This window comes from Malus sylvestris, chromosome 5 (assembly GCF_916048215.2).
Source record: "Malus sylvestris chromosome 5, drMalSylv7.2, whole genome shotgun sequence".
Taxonomy (NCBI): Eukaryota; Viridiplantae; Streptophyta; class Magnoliopsida; order Rosales; family Rosaceae; genus Malus; species Malus sylvestris.
Genome location: NC_062264.1, coordinates 6,809,543 through 6,834,361, shown reverse-complemented (window position 1 = coordinate 6,834,361; position 24,819 = coordinate 6,809,543). Strand labels below are relative to the sequence as shown.

Here is a 24,819-nt window from a genome sequence, read left to right as displayed (position 1 = left end):
ACGAAAACGGTCGCTCTTTGGTATTTCTTGATCTCCGATCCTCACCCCTAACTCGTTTTGGCCTCCATTTGCACTGAACTTGCACTCCATATATTCTGTCTTTGATCGGCTTAGACGAAGACCTTTAGATTCCAACACTTCTCTCCAAAGGTTAAGCTTTGCATTTACCCCTTCCTGAGTTTCATCTATCAACACTATATCGTCTGCGAAAAGCATACACCAAGGAATATCATCTTGAATATGTCCTGTTAACTCATCCATTACCAACGCAAAAAGGTAAGGACTTAAGGATGAGCCTTGATGTAATCCTACAGTTATGGGAAAGCTTTCGGTTTGTCCTTCATGAGTTCTTACGGCAGTCTTTGCTCCTTCATACATATCCTTTATAGCTTGGATATATGCTACTCGTACTCCTTTCTTCTCTAAAATCCTCCAAAGAATGTCTCTTGGGACCCTATCATACGCTTTTTCCAAATCTATAAAGACCATGTGTAAATCTTTTTTCCCATCTCTATATCTTTCCATCAATCTTCGTAAGAGATAGATTGCCTCCATGGTTGAGCGGTCTGGCATGAACCCGAATTGGTTGTCCGAAACCCGTGTCTCTTGCCTCAATCTATGCTCAATGACTCTCTCCCAGAGCTTCATTGTATGACTCATTAGCTTAATACCCCTATAGTTCATGCAATTTTGTACGTCGCCCTTACTCTTGTAGATAGGCACCAAAGTGCTCGTTCGCCACTCATTTGGCATCTTCTTCGTTTTCAAAATCCTATTGAAAAGGTCAGTGAGCCATGTTATACCTGTCTCTCCCAAAAGTTTCCACACTTCGAAGAGTTTCCAGTACTGAGGCTCCAACTGACCAACATCCATATTTTATTGGATTAGCAATTTAGCAGTATGTAAAGACCAAAACAAGCCCACACATAATCTACTTAATACACCAAATGCAGGGTTTTAACCAAATTAGCTTCAAGCCGAACTGAAGAAAAGCCGAAAGAAATAGAAATCGGAAAACACAAACAAAACTCGAGTAAGAGCAATAAATTGTATAAGATTTGTCACTAGCTTGTATTTTGCGCACTTCCGGCACTGAAAATCCGCGAGTAGCATTTACAGATGTACTAGAAACAATGTCGTCAACAACAATAATGGCTACGATTCACTGATTCCAATTTACTCTCAGCTTTTCGACCACCGCAACTCTATACCTTCTTAAAAGGCTTTACAAAAAAAAAATTATACTTCTAGCTGAATATTGTGACCAAAAGGTCTGAAACCATCCCCAGAAATTTGCCAAAAATCGCACAATAACAGGGCAGAACTGGACGATGAACTATTTACAGTAATAAAGCTGTCAAAAGGAGCAGCAGTGATATATGTCGATGGGGAAAAGAAAAATGATGATACCGGATAAAAGGCTGGCTTAGGTTGACAAACTGTTTAATCCGCCTTTCCTATGGGATTTTGAATGAGATGAATCATCATTTCCAACAGCACATTGGTGAAGGGTCAGAGGATTCTGGTGAGCACCAATCATCAGGGACGCTCAAGAAATGCTTAGACATGAACTTTCTGAATCGCCTCTTGTACTCTTTTGGAGAGATGACAGTCGGCAAGACATTTTTTGGCACAAGTGAAGACTTCACCCATGTCTCTAGTTGCTTGTCCCATGTATACTGCCTAAGATAATCAATAATGCCACATACAAGCTCACGGCGTTCACTATCTACTCCCACAAGCAATGAATAATCCATGACATTGATTGACTGAAAAATTTAAGAACAAAACCATATCAGTTTATGGGCGGAGGTTATAATAGAATTAGAATAGAATTGCAGCCAATGAACAATAAACCGGGTGGAAGAAAATTAAATGTAGAATTAAAAAAATTATCATAGAACAGAAGATACCCCTTCTAGATAGGCTAGGACCAGTAATATCCTCTGCCGTTATTAAAGGAATATCATAAGATCCGGAACTACATACAAATGGAGTGAAATATGTGCAACTCACATTGAGGAAAGTTGTGTCATTCCACACAGCCCGCTGCAATATACGCTTTGCTTTGTTACTAACATACAGTGGAGATGAGTTCATGTCATTGACAAAGTTCTGATCCAAAAGAACCTCTCCGGAACCATCAGTAGCAGAATTGAATCGAGCATGTAGAGCACCTTTCAGATCATACTGGCGAGTGATGTTCCGACCAAAGGTAAGATTCTCCATGACCATCAGATCATGCCTCATCTCTTTCCCACTTTTTGTCTGTCTCACAATCACCTACATAGAAAAATTTTAGTACGCAGAAAGAAACAATCCACCAATGGAAAGAAAATCAAATGCTACAAACCTGATAAATCCCAAGAACTTTCGCAAGGCATGTTTGATTCCCATTGTCAAAAGAAAGCTTTATGTGCTTGAAATACTCATCAGAAAACTTCATAAATGACTCAAATTCTGTCTTCTTGATTTCTTTAATTATCAACCTGTCATCAAGTGTTTTGGCAAAAAAGGATTTGCTCTTCCCACCTTTAGCATCCCAGTTTCTGCAACGGCTAAGGGAAGCAATATAATCAACTTCAGATTGGAAGCATCGATTGCGGAGATCACGAAATTGATTGGCATATGGACATATTACAGTATATTTATCCTTGCCAAGTGATTTTGAAACTCCAACAGGGACTACTGGGTTAACAGTTCCAGGCGAAACCAGAGAATCCAACAAATTCAACCCATCAAAACTGGAGAAGCGCGACTCATCTGAAGAAATGCTTGCCATATTATGGACAGAGTCTAAATCTAACGAACCATTTGAAGACCAATGCAGGGTAGTATTAGTGGGAAGTCGAGTCAGACCGTGTAAATGCTCAAATGTTCTCGCAGCAACTCCACTCTCTCCCTTGCCATCGTCAGCAACAACCTCTGTTTGTAAAGGTAGATCTTTCAATATGGCCAGTGCACAAGCAATCATACTCGACAGTTCTCCTTCATAGTCTGACACAATATGATTATCAGTTCCAAGAGGAATGTGCAGCATTTTCCCTTCTTCCGTGATCAGCTGATACGCTGTGGGTAAGTGCTCTGCAGTATAGCTACTAATTGTTTCAAACTTTGAAAAGAACACTCTCTGTAGATCTCTCACGCCAACTTGACGAATTTCGGAGAACGGTGCCCAAAACCAGTCATGTGAACCTTCCAAGTCGAATGATAGTGAACGGTAATAAGTACCTTTCATTGATAGATTTGAATCAGCAAAAGCACCACAATCCACATTTTCTGCTAGCTGATCATTCTCACAATGATCATAGCTGGAGCCATTTCTCAGATTGGACCCCTGCCTGGCCAACCGTTTTGGGCTTGAACCATCCACATTCGGTGTTTTGAAACCCTCAGCCAAATCGGACACATCAACTGGATCAGCTCCATTAGATTCTTGAACAGGACCTTCAATTGGAATGTCTTCTATTGGAGATCCATCAGCATCTGCAGCTGTATCCAATTTGACTTCTAATTTGATACCAATATCCGAATCAACTTTTTCTGGCTCTACCTTCTCAGAAGCTCTAGAATGGATCATCATAGGATCTAGTGACAGTAATGAATGCAAGCGCTGTTCCCAAATGCATGCTTCAAGGAGCAGTTCCCACAGTACTCTGTTCAAGCTAAGTAGTTTGTAGGCAGCCTGGTCCAAGTTCTCAGTCTTGGTAACAGCATTCTTGAGCACTACCTGTTTTTGTAATTAGGATCCGGTGAAAAGGATGAAAAGCAAATTTCCTACAATTGAATTTACTACCGAGAACAAAAAAAATTCGTGAACTAAAGAAGTTCATGAACTAAAGATTTATAAGCAGACAAAGCTCACATCCTTCATAACATCATTCTTAAATGTTTAAAAAGGAAATCGTAAAAGTTCAGTTTAAAACAAATAACAAAATGAATTCAATGCATCTGAAAAGTAATAATTTTTTAAAAGGACAACAAATCTGTACAAGAATGTCATCCTACATACAAATGAGAAGATCCAGACCAAATGTCCGTACACAAACAAATTAGGCAATTATTATGGAAATAATAAAGAACACTCGAGCAATACAACCTTTTTCACAGATCACAAAAGCCATTACAGAAGTATGGGCAATGTTAGCAACATACTGTAACAAATGCATTCACATTCAAACAAAGACTACCAAGCAATCCTTTCTGCAATACAACAACAACAAAGCCTTTCTGCAATACATGCCACAAAATTAACAGGACAAAAAAATGTATAGAGAAAGGTGACCTCGAACTCAGATTTTTCTTGCTTTAGCATCTCTTCGATGTCAGAGAATTCTTTAAATGAGCCTCGAAGTTTCAAAGTCAACCCATCAAACTGAGATCTCATCTTCTCTAAAGAGTTGGCAACCTCTTTGAACAAGTAAATCAATTTCATGTACACCTGGATTGAAACAAAAAGGTCACATCCAGTGCAAGGAAATAGGAAAAGGTTAGGTAAGAGAAGGCTAATGTTTCTGCCATAGGCATATGACATAATAATGAATCATCAGAAATCAAAGAAGCAAGCAAAAATCAGAAAATAAATATACATTTTGAGTTTCTTTCATAAGCCAGTCTTGTCTAATTGAACTGCTGAACGGAAGCTTCAGAGGAGGCACAGAAACAGTATAAGTCGTGACGGGGGAACACTTGAACAGAGCAACCATAGGGCCTAATCTGCAGAGTGTCCAAAAATAACATAATAAGGATAAAAAAAAATAAAAAATAAAGTGTATAGTTGCTTGCTTGCAGACTTAATATAAAAGTAGATACACCAAAATATACTAACAGATCCAATCCAAAAGAATATGCAACTTTTTCCCATGATTTTATTCTAAAAATTAAAATAACCATAAAAACAGAATGTAGCACAGCATCAAAATGCTTTTTAACCTAGGAAATGTCTTCCCATGCACCAGATAAGTGCCAAACGCAACCTCCCATAGTGCATAATCCTAAGTAGATTTCCCCATGTAATTGAATGGAAATCCTTTCATAAACTAGAAGGTTTGAAAATACACTTGAAGTAACCGCTGATATAAGCAAAAAGTACCACTAGATGAGAGCGAATAAATTTATACCCAAAGAAGTAGAGAAAGTCCTTCTGCAAAGAATGGCCGCAGCTAGAAAATAAATTAGACAAAGATGGGTTCGAGAAATTGAGCTCCAGGAAATTTCCAAATGATAGACAACGAGCAGAAGTGGAAATCAATACTCTTTTTGTACACTTTGAGATTCCATTCCTAGATTTACATTTACCACATCGACTCCACATCCAAAGTTTCCCTTCTGCTTCACCAGGCAAATGCACTTCTCCAGGGAGCCGTTTAACTCGGATAGTAAGCTGCTTGTTACGATGTGCATAATAGTAGAAGTGAGCTTCTGGAAGTTCACCACATGATGTGCACTGGCTTTGCTGCAGGATACAAGTTTCATTCAGTCCCATCTTCAAAAATGCTTTTTTTTTTTTTTTTTTTTTTAAGTTTGAAAAAAAAATCAAATCCTTAATGTAAAGGAGGAACTGATAGTCAGTACTTGAATGACTGAAAACATTCCAGAAAACATATATACATAATGGGTTAGGATCCGGCGACACACCTCTATGACACATTTTGACACATTTTTTGTGGGGCCCACTCCGTAATGTATTCAACGATCCAACCGTCTATCTTTTATGTCTTACCTCAAAGATCATGACTACTAAAAAGCACCCAAATCCGAAACACATATGACCATTGGATTAATTTAGTGTTCTTTGTAGAACCGTATTCGTCCATCCTCTTCACTACAAATGAATGTCTTAATGGTTTTGGATTTGTCCAATTTTAGCAAGGATGATCAATGAATGATGCATTGAAATATAGACGATTCAGATCCTTGAAAAAAGTTACATGGGAGCCACAAAAACATGTGTCAAAATGTGTGTCCCCGGATCCTAACCCATACATAATAACACATTGGACCTAACCATTTACGACATACCATGCAACAAGTAAATGTCAGTAAAATGCCTAAGGTTAGAGATATGTGCAACCTGATTGAGTAAATTATCTTGAAGAAACTTTCCGATGGGGATATCGAAATTCTTGTAGAACATGATATGAGAAAAATGGCTCTGCTCACAAACAGTGCCTCTTAAAGCATTTTGGCTAGACATCAAAACCAAAATACTCTGAGAATCCAACACAGTGCTGATTTGGTTCTTACTTTTCATTTGATCTTCACTATTTCCACCATTTTCTTTCACCTCAAGAGACGCTTCCGAGCATGTAAATGATGTCTGATTATGCCCATTAAGTGATCTCTCTTCGTGGAAACTACCTTTATCTTCAACATCACAATGATCAGTTGCCTCGGGAGTTGTACAAGCAGAAACAGATCTTGTGATCGGGTCATTCAGTTCTCTTCCACTGAATCCAAAGTATGAAGAAAGAGACTGATAAGAAGAAGATGCTTGAGGAAAATTCTCCCCTATAACTTTCCTTAATGATGCTGAAATGGACGAGAAGCCAGGAAGTACAGCAGGGTTGTAAGATGCATCGGAAGTGGAACGGCCTTCAAATTCCAAGGTAGAATCGTGGGAACATCCTTCATTAAATCCATTGGAACTGGGAATATCAACTGTATCAGACCCAGTTTCAGCATTAGTCTCTGTATTCTGATGAACACATGGGTTAATAGATCCTAAATTAAGGGTTTCTTTATCAGTGGACAAATCAGTTTCTACATCAGCAAATGGAAGTGTAGAGAACATTGCTCTCTGGTCAACAAGGAAAGCAGTCTCATGAATTAAATGATACGCCAGAATAACTGCACACTGCACTACACACTTGACCTTCTTCAATTCATCACTCTGTGCTCCTTTCAACAAAATCTGTAGGGTAAATTCAAGCACAGTTATTCATATGAGATGCTAAGCAGTCTACAAAAGTTTTCATTCTCTTACGAAATTTGACAAAATGCTTATCATATGTTTGCTAGTGTCAGATCACAAAAGAATGTTCAAGAAGTCCAATGAAAAAAGAGTGGTCTGAACTCTGAACCTAGGCAGTTCAAATTTAAAGTTATGACTCAATAAAAATGATGGAGAAAGAAGGCACATTGAGTGAATTAAAGAAGTTGTAGGGCTCTGAAATTGTAGATTAAAAAAGACATTGACTGAGTAAATATAACTTGAGATGAGATAAATATTTTCCGGAAATACAGCAGCTCCTTCTTTGAGCAGTAGTTCCCAGTATGGCACTATTTTTAATAATAAGTGTGAAAAAATAAGATGCAATTATTTAAGTTAAGCTTAAGCTATTTGAACGTGAATGTTACAGAAAGAACAATGCAACATGTAAGAATCAAATATTATACGGAAAATTCATATTCAAAAGGACTTTGGAGTGTCATTAAAGTATTCAACACTGGAACATGTGTGTATAGATCATGCAAATATCAGACTAAAATGGGGTGGATTATTCACTAACCGTACAGCCAAGGCGTGTAGGACAGCCCTCAATAAACATTAATGTTTTACTTGGGACCTTTCCTCCACCTCCAGCATGTTCCTCTTTAAATTTTTCAATGTGAAAAGAGTCGCACTTTTTTAGCTTTTCGCTCGTCATTGTATCTGATGACAAAATTGGTGATCCAGTACAACGAGCAACTCTCTCTAGGCGATGGAGCTTCATGTCAAAGATCAGTGTCATTCCTTTGTCAAGAATAGACTCTTGAATATCACGAGAAACAGTTTTTTCCACTAAAATCACATCTGGATGGCACAGTTCTAACATTTCAATGACAAACTTCAGATAACCCTTTTCCTGTTAGCAAGAAAATATGAGAACATGTAATTGTTTACTGCCCTGATATAATGACTGAATTATTATCCAGTTACCTGTTCCATTGAATCAAAGGATGACAATCCACTTGAAGACTGACCAAGTATTCCCTTGATTAGCAACAACCTTGGGTTCTTGTACTTGGTCGACATATGCTTGTGTGCAGCATGCCTTTTGAAGACCAAACCTTTCACTAGTTGACTGCAGTGGCATACACACATTTACATTTTCATCTCCCCAGATGACAAGTATTCTCAGAATGTGCTAACTAAAATTAATAGTGAGGTGATTATTACACTGTTGAATTGCATCTCAAAAGTCTTAAAAATCGATAAAATGAAACAATAGAACTTTTGGGTGGTGATTCTAAGCAACCAACCAGGCAAGCATTCCCTATATTAAAAAATACATCTAATGAGTTAGAAGGCAAAAATTTAATTATCTTTTTCAGGAATTCTGTAATGGAAAGGAGGAACAAGATGCAACATTTTTTATTTATTCAAGGAGAAATAAGTTTTTTTTTTTTTTATAAAGATTATAAGTTGTAGTTGTAGATGAAGTCGAAATAGCTGACTCTTCAACCTCATATAACTTTGAGAGAAAAAAAAAAGAAGAAGCTCAGGTTGCATTTAAAAATTTAGCAACAGCAGTTTTCTAAAGAAAAAAATCCAAAACATGCAGCCATGATGCTTTCAATGAACATAAAGATATCGACAAAGATAAAAATACCTAAATTTAAAAAAAAAAAAAAAAAAAAAGATGAAGATAATTAACAATTAAAAACTGAAACGTAAAAGAAAACCAGTTGTTTATTACTGTCACCTTTGGCTGCGAACACCAGTTGCGATGCATTTTACTTTCACGTAGCCATCTGGATCCATTGCTTTACCAACAACAGCATCAGGTTTTAAAAATGAAGCAGCTTCCCATGACAAAGAAGCAATAATGTCCACCCAACTTTCACCACCCTCCCCCAAAGATGCAACACCCACGGATTTAAGTAGCTGACTGATCAGGGCTTTAAACTTTCCATTTATCACTGCTTCCATTGCTCTTTGTTTTTCCTCTTTAAACCTATAAATCCCACTTCCTTCATCTCTATAATGACTCAAAGAACTCGGTTTACCCCATTTCATGCCATCACCACATTCCTCTTCATCGTCATCATTGAAAGCAACACTACCCTCCATGTCATCCTCTGGATCATCAGGTTCAGGGGGTTCCCATATCTCAGCATTCGTATCATCTTCGAAAGAATTTGAGTTCTCAATTCCATCACTATATGAACCAGTGTTTGCATTAACATTACCTTTTGCTTCATGGTCATCGCTTGTCTGCATAATCTGAACATCTCTTACTGTATACACATCACTGCCACAACTACTTTCGCTCAGGTTGATTTGCCTCTGTTTTTTTGATCTATCAAGTCCATTTACCGGATGTCCAATGCTTGAGTGTTGTAATCTCCCATTAGACCGACAAATGAGATCCTCTTGAGAACTGCCTGTCATGTTTTCCTCTTGAATACCCCTAAAGGAAATTAAAGTAAAATATTGGTCATGCAAAGTACTTTGGAAAGATCACTGTAACCAGAAACAAATTTTAAAAGGAGGGTACATACCTATTGCATGCAGCTAGGTACACAACTGTCACTGCTTGACAAGGAAGTTGCTGGACTGATCATTGGCATTGTATATAAAATTGCATTACCCTGCTTGATAGATTCTCGCTCCTGTTTCTATGCACAAAATTTGCAATACTGACTGGGGCATCCTGTACCTAATGGTAATGATTTCAAATTCTCCTGTTTGATCTTCTTTTCCTTGGACTGTGTCACTGCACCACAGTAGTGACACATACCACACACCCAATTCCAAAAGGAAACCGAAAACGGACTTCTAATTAGTCACCTATTTGGTTCAAACAAAATTAAGAGGAAAAATTAAACAATAATACAAGGAAAAACAGGAAAACCAGTTACCAATCGTATCTTCGCTTGTTGAAAATCTATGTTTAACAGCCTGCTAACAGTCTAAACACTTTAAAGATTGACCATTAAAAGTTTAAGAAACCGGGATTCTTTTATGGTTATCTGATATTTCTAAACACGAATTCTAGTTACAAGGATCAATACAAATCGATTCATAATCAGATTATACTACAACAAAACAAGGTGATGAACATGCACACATACTTACATCACCCAGTGAAAAAAAAAAGAAAAAGAGAAGAAGGTTGAACAACCAGTCCAAATAATATGAAAGTCCAAATAAACCAAATCAAGATTAAAATTTGGTCATCAAATAACCACATGGTACTATATAAAATGAATATTCAAACGGAAAACGCACAAATCTTCCTAAATATTTTTACATTAAACCGAAACCAAAAATTAGGTTTGTTTCTGTAAAAAATAAAAAAAATAAAAATAAAAGATGCAAAAATAAATAAAAAAAGAAGAAGCAACAAGTGAAGATAAATACCCAATTCTTGAATGAATTCCAGCCTTCACCAAGAGAACAGATTATGAACAAATCATACGAAAAAACTGATTCAGAAAATTGATATGCAAAAATCAGAGAAAAGCCCCACAAACCCAACAAAGAATTTGAAGTGAAAAAAAGTGATCCACTAAATAAAATCATCAATCAAAATCTCATGTTTCCAAAATTAAAAACGCCAAGATATTCGACAACTGGACAAGATTATTACACATACAAAATAAAGAAATAAACTATTTATTAATAATAAAAACCTACCATTTTCAGCGCTCAAATAATTAAACAAGAAAAAGAAAAATGAAGGAATAAATTGATTACTTACTGTTAAAGCAATCGGAAGGAACAAAGATGGCTGTCTGCTGCGACATCCATACGATCCCAGACGCGTGTATTTGAAAAGCAGAAATCGAAAGCAAAGAATTGTAGAAGGGAGTGAAGAAGTTGGTGGTGGTGGTGGTGGTGGTGGTGGTGGTGAGAGTCCACAGAGAGAGTCTGTCAGACGCGGAGAAGAAAGACTCGGACTGGAGCCGTAAAATATGGACAGAGGAAAAAGGGGGGATTGTCAAAGAAGGGATTGAATTGAAGGAGAAAAGAAAAGAAAAGGAAGGAATTGCATTGAATTTCCTACAAGTGGGGTCCATGCAAAAGTGCTTACTAGCTGTAAAAGAATTCTTTTTTACTTTTTCAACTTTTATTACAAAATGATACTCCATCGTCCATATATAATAAGAAAATACATGATGTCACTGTCTAATGATATTTCTTTATGAATGTAAGTAAACGGTATCATAGAGATGATATTTTAATCCGTCAAATTTTATTTCAGAACTGGTTCAAGTGGTTCGATTTTAGAGATCAAGTTTCAGGCATTTTACGAAGTAATCATTGTGCGAATTTTTCAATTTCGTATTCGGTTAGTGTTACTCAGAATTGTCAACTTCACTGTTTAGATTTGTCTTTGGTTCATGTCGGCTGATTTTAGTCGGTTGGAGTTGGAACTACAATTTATATTGAGTTTGAATGACATGACAACTTAATCCATTTAAGGCAACCATATGAAGAATTGCTTGTCGCCATATTGATTGAATTAAGAATGCAAGAACTCTGTATTGAGATGATATTTTTTACTGGGACTTGCGGTTTGTGTAGCATTTGGGGAACCGACTGCTGCTTTTGTTTGTGCTCAATAATCGCACTCCCCGGACATGAAATATATGTGAAAGTAGATCAAAACAATCACTGAGATCATCCCATACTTAATTGGTGTGTAAGTGTAGAATTATGATGCTTTGAATTAAAAATTTATATGATTAAAATAAATATAGGATTTGACATAACTCATTGAGTACAAACCCTAGACCTGATTCTCAATCACCGCCCTTTGCTCTTGCTTGGGGTCGACAGCAGCTCGCTACCCCCTTTCCTTTTTCTCTCTATTCCTCCCCCTTCCCTCCCATCTCCTCTACCCTTTCCTCTAATCTTCCCCTCCCATCTTCTCAACTCTTTGTTGCACTTAACTCATTGCATAAGGCAAGACATCTTCTCTGTTGTTTATATATTGATAAGATTCAGCACTGTGTTATTTGCCGGCACTGGATTGGCATGAAATTTTTTTTACCTTACTATGGATTTGGGGTCATCCCTATACATTCCGAGCGGATCCTTTCCCTGATCCTTGAAACGATGCTTATCTTGTTGTTATGCTGACACATGTAACTTATCACCCCAAGACAAGGCATGTCCTCAAACGGTTATGTCTTTACTGTTAGTGATGATAGGATTTTTACCGTCTACACAAATAGGGTCAAAATCACATGAAATACTTGCAAGAGTACAAGGATGTAGTATAGATGTTCATGCAAGGTCATTCTCCACAAGGACTATTTTAATGATTTATGTAGAAACAATTCCTAATTAACTACTTAAAACTGAGAATTGAGAAAGGTGATTTTGGAACTGGGTAATATTAAATACGAATTTTAATTAACAACTAATAGTAAATTCATCCAAAATTAATACAATAAAAGAAAAGAGTTTTAATACCAATTTATAAAAGCACTAGGGTTCCATCGCCTAGCAATCCTATGTATTTTTACCAATTACTTATGATCTACACATGCCACTTTGAAGGTTAAGTTTTCCTAATTTATATTCTACTTGGAACCTTCAACATAAAACATATATCTAACATGCAATTCGTCCGGACGTTCAGGTCAAATATGAATATAGAGACTCATTATGTTTTATGAAAACTCTTTGAAAAACCATACAACCTATACCTGGCATTTTCAACCCGACTCGTTAAAATTAGTTTTCGGGTGAATGATAAACGGGTCGGGTGGTTAACAGGTCAACCTGTTAATCACCCGTTAAATAACGGGTCATTTTGGGTGAACCCGCGAAACCCATTAACCACCCGTTTCACCCATTATTAAGGACTTTCTTGGGTGCGATCCATTAGAGTGATAATGCTTTCCATTCTCTCTGTCCTGGAAATCAAGCATAAAAGACTCACGGGCCCCATGATAAGCCACAGTGGAGACTTTGTCCTTCCTCGCTGTTGCAGATCGATCACTCCCACCATCACCTTCGCCATCTGAGCACCTTCTTGGGCTACCTATGGCAAAATGACCATCATTTTGTGATTCATCCTTTCCCATGAGGTCCCTACGTATTGATGTAAGCTTATCAGGATTCAATATTCTCATAGTTGAAGATGAGACAGATTCTATAGGTGGATTTGGTTTTCTCAGAGCCAGAGATTTTGGAGGAGCTTGAAGTTGCAGCCACACTGCGAGCAAAGCAACACAAAAGAACAAAGAGAGAGAGAGACTCAGAGATAGGCTTAAGAGTTAAGATGTTCACCGCTCTCCACCTCAAGGCTCTCGAAGCCCATAATCCTGCCGAAGCAAAACTTTTTTTTTTAATGAAATGTTACCAAAAAAACAAAAAAAAAGGGTTAACGGGTGAAACAGGTTGAAACGGGTGACCTGTTAGTTTAACGGGTTGGGTTCGAGTGTCCTGTTACCTTAACGGGTTGGGTTCGGGTGGCCCGTTAAATTAATGGGTCAAGTTGAACCCGACCCATTTATAGGTCTAATACAACCCTTAAGACGTGGTGTTTATCCTAAGTGAAATTACAATTATTAATCACAAAAAGCCAGCATCAATTTCAGAGAACCTTCCAACCAAAATTGCATCAATTTACTTTTCTAAATATCCTAATGGTGATTAGGCATTAAGACAATTAGATAGTTTAAAACAATAATCAATAATTCAAAGTATGCATGCAATCAATCATACAACAACAACAACAACAAAGCCTTTTCCCACTAAGTGGGGTCGGCTATATGAATCCTAGAACGCCATTGCGCTCGGTTTTGTGTCATGTCCTCCGTTAGATCCAAGTACTCTAAGTCTTTTCTTAGAGTCTCTTCCAAAGTTTTCCTAGGTCTTCCTCTACCCCTTTGGCCCTGAACCTCTGTCCCGTAGTCACATCTTCGAACCGGAGCGTCAGTCGGCCTTCTTTGCACATGTCCAAATCATCGGAGCCGATTTTCTCTCATCTTTCCTACAATTTCGGCTACTCCTACTTTACCTCGGATATCCTCATTCCCAATCTTATCATTTCTCGTGTGCCCACACATCCCACGAAGCATCCTCATCTCCGCTACACCCATTTTGTGTACGTGTTGATGCTTCACCGCCCAACATTCTGTGCCATACAACATCGCTGGCCTTATTGCCGTCCTATAAAATTTTCCCTTGAGCTTCAGTGGCCTACGACGGTCACACAACACGCCGGATGCACTCTTACACTTCATCCATCCAGCTCGTATTCTATGGTTGAGATCTCCATCTAATTCTCCGTTCTCTTGCAAGATAGATCCTAGGTAGCGAAAACGGTCGCTTTTTGTGATCTTCGCTAGATTGCTCCGGTCATTAGTGTGGATAAGTATATAAATGGATAGAGATAGGAAAGCAAACACAAGATGTACGTGGTTCACCCAGATTGGCTACGTCCACGGAATAGAAGAGTTCTCATTAATTGTGAAGGGTTTACACAAGTACATAGGTTCAAGCTCTCCTTTAGTGAGTACAAGTGAATGATTTAGTACAAATGACATTAGGAAATATTGTGGGAGAATGATCTCGTAATCACGAAACTTCTAAGTATCGGAGTGTGGTGTCGTCTTGACTTGCCTTATCTGTCTCATAGGTAGATGTGGCATCTTCTCTGGAAGTACTCTTCCTCCATCCAGGGGTGGTATCTTTAACTGGTGGAGATGCACAAGGTAATGTATCAATTTCACTTGAAGCTTACTTGTAGTCTCAGGCTTGGTCAAGCGCGATACAAACCATGTAGTAGGAGTCCCCCAAGTCGCCGAGCTAGGGGGTCTGCTGAAAGAGGTGACAGACAAGGTAAGCAATCAGAGCTCCGACTGATTGTTCACCTTCTCCCCATCTTGCAGCAGCATGAAGGATAAAGAGAAGAAAAATGAGAAGAGATGATATGAGATACTTTTGCTTTTGAAGAAGTAACTTTCCACAGGCTTATTCTTGAACTGAGCTGGAGGGTTTTCTGGTTTCCTCCAGAGTATAAGGCCGACTGAAGAATTTGAGGGTCAAAACAAGTCCATCAAATCTAGAGTACGTTCCACCCTGCTGATATGGGATACTTTTGCTTTTGACAGAGTAATGGGTGTATCGGCACGTGTGCTGTTACGCTTGTCTCCACATGCTTCCTTGTATCCTTCGCACTTGCCCTATCTGTTCCTCAAGCAGATGCGGAATCTTCCCTGGAAACATAAGATGTTGAAGATGAGTACTCGAGAGCAATGCCAGGTAAGTAATCAGGTAAGGGGTTCCAGGCAGTCAGTTCCTGGCTGGAAGCTTGATCCAAGTGCTGACTGATTGCTCTCTTTCTCCTTGTCTTGCAGGTAAAAACAAGGCCAAAGGAAAAGACATGGAAAAAGCATGATATGGGATACTCTTGCTTTTAACCCTGATGATATGAGATATTCTTGCTCTAGTATAGCTTGTTTGCAGAGGTATTATCGGGGGGAAAGAAAGCTGAATATTTCGAAAGGCTTCGTTGGGAGTGCCCTCTCAGATATGATGAAAGGTTGAGCATTTTTGCAGGTCTGCCTGTCCGTTGGGGATGGAGGTCGACATATATAGGAGTCTCCCTAACAACAAGTAGTAATGCTATTCCTTTACCCTGCTTGGTCATAGCACGGTAGTGGGAGCTGCCAGTTTCACATGTTTTAACTCTGTCAGAGCACTTTGAAAAAGTGGTCTGTGGTATCTGGCTCTCGAGATTCGGAGAACGATGCCTTTTCGATTTTTGAGAAAGCAATCATGCTGGGGGTCTGGCTCTCGAGATTCGTAGAGCAGTGTCTCTTCGATTTTTGAGGAAGTAATCATGTTGGGAGTCTGGCTCTCGAGATTCGGAGGGCGGTGCCTCTTCGATTTTGGAGCAAGCAATCCTGTTGGGAGTGTTGTCTCGAATGTGAGTAAAGGTTGGGCATGTTTGCTAGTCTACCTTGCCACGAAGCACAAAGGTTGACACACAGAGACTTTCCAATTATCCAGCAATGGTACTGTTCCTTTACCCTCTCTTCGCTTTTGAGAAAGTAGTCATGTTGGGAGTCTGGCTCTCGAGATTCGGAGGACGGTGCCTCTTCGATTTTGGAGCAAGCAATCTTGTTGGGAGTGTTTTCTCGAAAGTGAGCAAAGGTTGGGCATGTTTGCTAGTCTACCTTGCCACGAAGCACAGAGGTTGACACACAGGGACTTTCCAATTATCCAGCAGTGGTACTGTTCCTTTACCCTTGTGGGTAATAATATGGTAGCTAGACCTTCAAAATTTATGTGTCTAAACTTTGTTAGTGCTGTTTCTTTGCTATTCTTTTACCTTTCTTGGTCAGAGCGATGTAGTGGGAGCTGCAAGCTTCACGTGCTCAACTTTGGCAGAGAACTTTGGCAAAGTTATCTGTGGTACCCATGAGCTATTGTTGCGTGTGGGAAGTGGGTGATTGAACAGTAAGATTCATGTGCTTTCTACTTCACCAGAAGTCTTCGACAGAATGCCCATAATTTCTGCAAAGCTGAGTGTGCGTGTGACAGGTGCTGACAAGGCTAGAAAAGTAGGTGCCTCTTCGATTTCTGAGATCGGCCCTCGTGGTCTCTGAGCAGCCCAGCTTTTGAGAAAGCGAGCGCCTCTTCGATTGATTCGGAGAACGATGCCTCATCGATTTTTGAGAAAGCAATCATGCTGGGGGTCTGGCTCTCGAGGATTCGGGGAGCAGTGTCTCTTCGATTTTTGAGAAAGTAATCACGTTGGGAGTCTGGCTCTCGAGATTCGGAGGGCGGTGCCTCTTCGATTTTGGAGCAAGCAATCTTGTTGGAAGTGTTTTCTCGAATGTGAGTAAAGGTTGGGCATGTTTGCTAGTCTACCTTGCCACGAAGCACAGAGGTTGACACACAGGGACTTTCCAATTATCCAGCAATGGTACTGTTCCTTTACCCTCTCTTCGATTTTTAAGAAAGTAGTCATGTTGGGAGTCTGGCTCTCGAGATTCGGAGGACGGTGCCTCTTCGATTTTGGAGCAAGCAATCTTATTGGGAGTGTTTTCTCGAATGTGAGTAAAGGTTGGGCATGTTTGCTAGTCTACCTTGCCACGAAGCACAGAGGTTGACACACAGGGACTTTCCAATTATCCAGCAATAGTACTGTTCCTTTACCCTTGTGGGTAATAATATGGTAGCTAGACCTTCAAAATTTATGGGTCTAAACTTTGTTAGTGCTGTTTCTTTGCTATTCTTTTACCCTTCTTGGTCAGAGCGATGTAGTGGGAGCTGCAAGCTTCACGTGCTCAACTTTGGCAGAGAACTTTGGCAAAGTTATCTGTGGTACCCATGAGCTATTGTTGCGTGTGGGAAGTGGGTGATTGAACAGTAAGATTCATGTGTTTTCTACTTCCCCAGAAGTCTTCGACAGAATGCCCATAATTTCTGCAAAGCTGAGTGTGCGTGTGACGGGTGCTGACAAGGCTGGAAAAGTAGGTGCCTCTTCGATTTCTGAGATCGGCCCTCGTGGTCTCTGGGGAGCCCAGCTTTTGAGAAAGCGAGCGCCTCTTCGATTTCTGAGATCGGCCTTCGTGGTCTTTGAGAAGCCCAACTTTTGAGAAAGCAAACGCCTCTTCGATTTCTGAGATCAACCCTCGTGATCTCTAAGCAGCCCAGCTTTTGAGAAAGCAAACGCCTCTTCGATTTCTGAGCAGGCGCCTCTTCGATTTCCGAAGCTCCGTCGAGTGCAGATTTTTATAGAGGCTGACATTAAGTTCCAAAGCACACTTGAATCTCCACCAGTAGAAGCTTCATTCTTGCACTTCTAAGATCTTGATTTGTCCGACCTCTTCTCTCTTCAACACCTTTGAAAATGTCTGGCCCCTCCGACCGTCGTTTTGACTTGAACCTTGTTGAAGAGGCAGCCCCGCCTTCTCCAGACAACATATGGCGCCCATCCTTCGTCTCCCCTACTGGTCCTCTTACCGTTGGGGATTCCGTGATGAAGAATGATATGACCGCTGCGGTGGTGGCCAGGAACCTTCTCACTCCCAAAGATAACAGACTACTTTCCAAACGGTCTGATGAGTTAGCTGTTAAGGATTCGTTGGCTCTCAGTGTTCAGTGTGCAGGTTCTGTGTCTAATATGGCCCAACGCCTATTTGCTCGAACCCGCCAAGTTGAATCCTTGGCGGCTGAAGTGATGAGTCTCAAACAGGAGATTAGAGGGCTCAAGCATGAGAATAAACAGTTGCACCGGCTCGCACATGACTATGCTACAAACATGAAGAGGAAGCTTGACCAGATGAAGGAAACTGATGGTCAGGTTTTACTTGATCATCAGAGATTTGTGGGTTTGTTCCAAAGGCATTTATTGCCTTCGTCTTCTGGGGCTGTACCGCGTAATGAAGCTCCGAATGATCAACCTCTGATGCCTCCTCCTTCTAGGGTTCTGTCCAGTACTGAGGCTCCAAATGATCCCCTCCGGTGCCTTCTCTTTCTGGGGCTCTACCGACTGCTGAGACTTCTCCTAAGCAACCTTTGTGAAGGCTCCGTCTTGTGTGTTTATTTTGACTCATGTATATGTACATATTTGTAGCTGATCGGGGATATCAATAAATAAGCTTTCCTTCATTTCAACGTATTGTGTTAAATACACCAAAGCCTTCTTCGCTAAGTTCTTTGAATTTTCTTTTGTTGAAGCTTGTATGTTGAAGCTTTCTGAGTGGAGCATGTAGGTTGGGGTAGTGTTCCCTTAATTTCCCGAGTGAGGAAAACTTCTCGATTGGAGACTTGGAAAATCCAAGTCACTGAGTGGGATCGGCTATATGAATCTTAGAACGCCATTGTGCTCGATCCTGTGTCATGTCCTCCGTTAGATCCAAGTACTCTAAGTCTTTTCTTAGAGTCTCTTCCAAAGTTTTCCTAGGTCTTCCTCTACCCCTTCGGCCCTGAACCTCTGTCCCATAGTCGCATCTTCTAATCGGAGCGTCAGTAGGCCTTCTTTGCACATGTCCAAACCACCGTAACCGATTTTCTCTCATCTTTCCTTCAATTTCGGCTACTCCTACTTTACCCCGGATATCCTCATTCCTAATCTTATCCTTTCTCGTGTGCCCACACATCCAACGAAGCATCCTCATCTCCGCTACACCCATTTTGTGTACGTGTTGATGTTTCACCGCCCAACATTCTGTGCCATACAGGCTTCGCCCTAAAAATACAAATTAGTTACGCATATTCATAATTGAAATCATAGAGAATATTATTAGAATGAATAAGAATGAAAACACCTTGAAGTAGAAAATCTGAAAGCCTTTAAAACCCTAGCAATTACTCTATGTCTCCAAAGTTCATAAAAGAAAGTGTTCTATAAAACTGAGAACGGCAAAGCAATATATCCTGCTATGCCATTGCACAATCCCTAAAACCCAATCTTTTATTCCAACTAGGAAACTGAATAATAATAAAATATCTTAGAAAATAAAGTCCTAATTAAGCTAAAAGAATCTGCCAAGTAACTGTCTAGCCATGTTTTAGCCTCAAATATCCTCCAAATCCCATCCATATTAGCTTGTTTTGAAGATTGGGACGTTCTGAACACATCTCTAGAAGGCCATGAATTCATCCGATGTCATCTTGGGCTCCAAAAACACAATTCAAGCACAAAACATCAATATTCCAACACCTCGCACTACTCCTTTATTTTATTGCCATAAAATAACCGTTTAATGGAAAAATGTGATATTCTAACACGATCAAGCTAACTAACTCATGAATGTTCTTCAACTAGAATTACTCCAAAATTCGTCCATCATTAAATATACAATTCAAAGTATCAAAATTCTTTCAAAATATTAACCAAAATATACTAAGAATAAGGCTAAATATATAATATAAAATCTACTCATCAAGTGATACCGTAATATCTTGGAGGTCCACAAATACAACTTGGTTATGTCTTTACTATGCCACACATGAGAGATATGGTTAAGAGTTATTGTTGAGCTTATTCGAAGCACTTGCAGTTTTTCATCCATCATCAAGTCTTTGTGACGATCTGTGAAGACAGTATTGTTGTATCGACCTAGATCAAGACATGATACATCAACAAAGTCAACATCAAGTTTATTATGCCCTTCTCATTACCAAAGCATCAAAATATTCAAGTCAAGAAAATCTGATCCCAAAAGAACCTTGCTGACATTTTCATGAAGTCATTGCTGATGTCAACCTTCCATAAGCTTGTTCGAAGAATTGATATGTGTAACTATCTCATTTGCAACTCTAGTAGTTCTCAGAGGGAGTTTTGTCCAACTCAAGGGGTATCCTAAAGTATACTCACTTGACCTTAATGTATTATTTTTCACTTAGATCATGAGCATTTTTCCATTATGTTTTTGCTTACTTGGATGAAGTGTAAGAGTGCATCCGGCATGTTGTGTGACCGTCGTAGGCCACTGAAGCTCAAGGGAAAATTTTATAGGACGGCAATAAGGCCGCGATGTTGTATGGCACAGAATGTTGGGCGGTGAAGCATCAACACGTACACAAAATAGGTGTAGCGGAGATGAGGATGCTTCGTGGGATGTATGGGCACACGAGAAAGGATAAGATTGGGAATGAGGATATCCGAGGTAAAGTAGGAGTAGCCAAAATTGAAGGAAATATAAGAGAAAATCGGTTCCGATGGTTTGGACATGTGCAAAGAAGGCCTACTGACGCTCCGGTTCGAAAATGTGACTACGGGACAGAGGTTTAGGGCCGAAGGGGTAGAGGAAGACCTAGGAAAACTTTGGAAGAGACCCTAGGAAAAGACTTGAGTACTTGGATCTAACGGAGGACATGACACAAAACCGAGCGCAATGGCGTTCTAGGATTCATATAGCCGACCCCACTTAGTGGGAAAAGGCTTTGTTGTTGTTGTTGTTGTTGTTGTTGTTTTTGCTTACTTGACGAGGTGTTGACAAGGCACCCACATCAGAATGGTCATACCTTTGTGTGTGTGTTTTTACTACTTACATCTTAAAAATCTTAAGTATTGACATGTTGCATTAACTCATCTTTTCTCCTTATACTATGGGTTTATCACATTAGGTTTTACCATGGGCAGATTTTGATGAGACATACTCTTATATGCAATCCCCAATAGAGACTCGTGTTTACTACTTGTTCTTATTAGACGAGACGACTTCATCAACTGCTTCTACATCATCCATGAAGATCTGATGTGACAACTACTTAGGTATTTATACACTTAAGAGGAGTGTCGTGATATTAATTATATCAACACAAGGCAAGATGGTGGTCGTTTACGACCCATTTACTCGACGAGCGAACGTCAAAGTCCACAGCCTATTGGCTTACGACATTGGAGCCATCATATGCACAAATTGTCCCATGATTGCCTCTGCATGAAAGAAGCTCGCCCCTAAGGTGAAGGGTGATGATAGAGATAAGGTGAAGGGTGATGACAAAGATAACGATAAGTGTATTTTTTTTTAAATTTATTATTTATACTAATTTTACTTATTTAGTGTATTTTTTAAACTAACTTTTTTTTTTGTCTATTTCAAGTTAACTTCGAGATCGACATGGAAGAGTCGGCTATGCTTGGGTACATAAACCGGGTGAGGGCTGATCGGTTCAAGGAGTGGAGTTCAAAGCTGCATAAGTACTACAAGACTTATGCATCTCGTGTTGAAGCTTTGACAAATCCACTCCCAAAACTTGTGGAAATGATAGACGAGTGGCACTAGCTCTGCTGTTACTTTCATAGCCCGATATTTCAAGTAAGTTTTTTAAATTTCATTTCAATTTTCTATTTCTTCAATATAATTAATTAAATTTTTTTATTCACAACGTAGATACCGATGCTAAATAACACTCCTCATGCCCTTCTCCATCCCGCTCTGCCGCACACTCTCTCTCCTTTTAGTAAAATAGGCCACAACAATAATTAATTTTTTTAATTTTAATTTTTTATTATCCACATGGACAAATTTGGCCTCCATGTTGGTAAAAACGTGGGCTCAGAATTTGCCACATCAATTTAACAAATAATGGGTAAATTACATAAAACTACCTCAACTATTGAGTCATTAACAGTTTCGTACCTCGTCTTTAAAAAGTTTCAATTTCATACCTCATCTACGAATTTGTTGCAATGTCATACCTTCTATCAGTTTGTCTATTAATCCTCTGTTAAATGCTGACGTCGCTAAAGCGGGACTCACTCTTTATTAAAAAAATTAATTAAATATTAAAAAATTAATGAATTTTTTAATTCTCAAAAAAAATATTGGAGGACCCACCAGTCCACCCGTGTCCCCCCTTTTCTTTTTCTTCTTCTTCCCCATCCACCCGTATCCCCCTCCCACCCCCAACCTGCCTTCACCACCCATTCCCTCACCCTTTCTTCCCCTGCCCCCTTATCCCACCCAAAACCCAGATCCTTTCCCTGCAACCCCCAACCCCTTCCCCACCCACACCAACATCTTTCCCTCCCAGACCCACCACCTCCTTCTTTTCTTCTTCTTCTTCTTTTGTTCTTCCCCATCCACCCGTGTCCTCTATCCCTAACCCTCCTTCACTACCCCATCGTCGCCCTCTCTTCCTCCATCTTTACCTCCCTCCATCTTACCTATGGATCCCCTTTCCCTTCATCGATCTGGACCCAGACGCATGAAATGGCAACGTTGACCCGAACCCAGACCGGGTGTTTGTCGGGTTGGGCGTGTTCAAGAGCGGCGACTCGGCGAAGCGGGCAAGGTTTACTGTGCAGGCGGTCACGCACTCTCAGGACCCGGATATGCTAACAGAGGTGAGCTGCAGGTTGAAAGAGGCGATGGTGGGGTTTAAGGGAGTGTTTGGATGGATTAGTGGGTTTAAGGGACTTTTTGGGTGGATTGTTGATGTGGTGTTCCTCGTCGGCGTGGATATGGGGAAGAGAAGGCGGCGGTGGCGTGGTGAAGGAATGTTGGGGGTGGGAGGGGGGCACGGGTGGATGAGGAAGAAGAAGAAGAAGAAGGGGGGGACACCGGTGGACGGGTGGGTCCTTTTTTTTTTAGAATTAAAAAAATTAATTAATTTTTTAATAAAGAGTGGGTCCCGCTTCAAACCACGTCAGCATTTAACAAAGAATTAACAGACAAACTGACGGAATGTATGATATTACAATAAATTCGTAGATGAGGTATGACATTGAAACTTTTTTAAAACGAGGTACGAAACTGTTAATGACCTAATAGTTAAGGTAGTTTTGTGTAATTTACCCAATATTTTAATGTAAGTATAGAAACTAAATATTGTTTGAAAATGAGGTATGGCATTTTGCATCCGAACTTAAAAAGACAAAATTTTATTAGTGCACATAGTTAATTTCATCAATCATGATATACATTGACGTATACCAATATTTTATTAAGTTGAAACTAAATCTGATATGTTGTTACCCAGGAATTGTAATAAGATTGGTATTACTCCATTTCTTTATTATGTTCTGAGGATACCACTGCATGAGTGGATTTTTCACATTAAAATAGAAAATTGGAGGGTCAAAAGCTTAGTGACGCTGCCCAATGTCATTTCAGCCGCAATGACGGCTTTTGTCTACATTTTCCGGTTTTCCTCGACGGCTTTTGGCTTAAAAGTTTTAAATTCTTTTTTACTCCCTTTCTCAATTCTTCACTTTTAAATTTCATGTGAGTAGCATATAGTCTAATATCTTAAGTTTTCACACATGCGTTTAGAGCTGTTTGATTTTAAGCTAGTACTTATATGTTATGGATAATTACTTTTAATCATTTAAATTCAGAACAGAGTAGTTAAGGAGAAATATTATATTCATTAAAACTATTCAACACATCTCAAAATGTTTGACGAAAACACAAAAAGCTTGATGATACGATATATAATTATTTTCCGGTAAGGCTAATGGCAAATCATTTTTCTACGATTTATTCTACTACTCAGGACATACACAAACCTTCATCATTTTCCAGACTCCCAGTGATTTTTTCTCTCCATTTCGAGAGTAATAAACTAGAAAGTCCTCACTTGCATATGTTTTTACCGAATATCAAAGTAGTAGAAATTCTAGATGAAAAGTCAGTTGGATAAGGGGAAATTTTTTTCATGCATGTGGCATTAAATGCCACGAGCCTTGAATGATCTGGATTGAGCTGGATTATTTCATTTGGTTCCGTGAATTCAGGTCATCTAAACTCAAAACCTCTAATGGCTATGTAGCACCGAATTGACCTCTAAATGATCTTTGTCTTTCATTACTGTAACAACCCGTCCCTAATTTTACGATTTTATAAATCTAAAAATGTAAACTCACGAGAATACCCTAGAGGCAAGGGTATTGATTTTCGTTGATCGCTAGTTAATGACGCGTATGAACTATTACCTTACCGTATTTCAAAAGTACTTGGCGGTGTGAATGCGTAGACGCATGCAAAAATTTAATTCGGAACTACGACAGAGGTTTAACGGAACTTTAAATTTTAAAGTACGTTGGTAAGGGTTGTTATTTATTATTCTATTCATTTCTTATAGTTATTGTTATTTTTATTATTTGAGGTGGTTAGAAAAATGAAGAGGGAGGAGGAAAGGGAGAAGCTGCCTGATGGCAGCGAAGGAGAGGGGAAGAAGAGATCACAGAAGGGACCAAGAGAGAAATGGAGGAATGAGGAAATGAGAGAAAGAGAGAAAGAACCAATTAGACAGGAGGGAATGGAGGGAAAGGAGGGAGGAAAAGAGGAAGGGGATCGCCCAGACCCCTCGTGACACACCCCAACCCTGATATTCCCCGAATATTAGGATAGACACGTGGTGGCCAACACCCGAGGGTGACGAAAGACATTAATTGATACAAA

General features: G+C 39.5%; 1 protein-coding gene across 2 annotated transcripts; it reads right to left on the bottom strand.

The window, feature by feature from the left end:
• Window positions 1–1,034: 1,034 nt before the first annotated feature.
• Window positions 1,035–10,954, bottom strand: LOC126621269 (putative 1-phosphatidylinositol-3-phosphate 5-kinase FAB1D). Of its 2 annotated transcripts, none has more exons than XM_050289666.1 (12): window positions 10,689–10,954; window positions 9,487–9,775; window positions 8,688–9,395; window positions 7,922–8,066; window positions 7,512–7,847; window positions 6,074–6,913; window positions 5,121–5,455; window positions 4,590–4,716; window positions 4,286–4,441; window positions 2,354–3,730; window positions 2,017–2,283; window positions 1,035–1,769 (listed from the first exon to the last, which is right to left on the bottom strand). In XM_050289666.1, exons 3-12 carry the CDS (start codon window positions 9,374–9,376, stop codon window positions 1,485–1,487), a joined length of 4,557 nt encoding a protein of 1,518 aa, XP_050145623.1. In that variant the 5' UTR covers window positions 9,377–9,395; window positions 9,487–9,775; window positions 10,689–10,954; the 3' UTR covers window positions 1,035–1,484. The 2 variants fall into 2 exon arrangements, with proteins under 2 accessions (XP_050145623.1, XP_050145624.1); XM_050289667.1 differs by having other exon boundaries at window positions 9,487–9,701.
• Between the last annotated feature and the right edge of the window lie 13,865 nt (window positions 10,955–24,819).

Bases quoted from the DNA above. Each gene is read 5' to 3' on its own strand.
- LOC126621269 (XM_050289666.1), bottom strand. From the start codon at position 9,376: ATGACAGGCAGTTCTCAAGAGGATCTCATTTGTCGGTCTAATGGGAGA. The intron at 7,848-7,921 runs GTAACTGGATAA...TCTTGCTAACAG, and splicing joins CCTTTGATTCAATGGAACAG to GAAAAGGGTTATCTGAAGTT. The intron at 3,731-4,285 runs GTCACCTTTCTC...TTACAAAAACAG, and splicing joins AAGAAAAATCTGAGTTCGAG to GTAGTGCTCAAGAATGCTGT.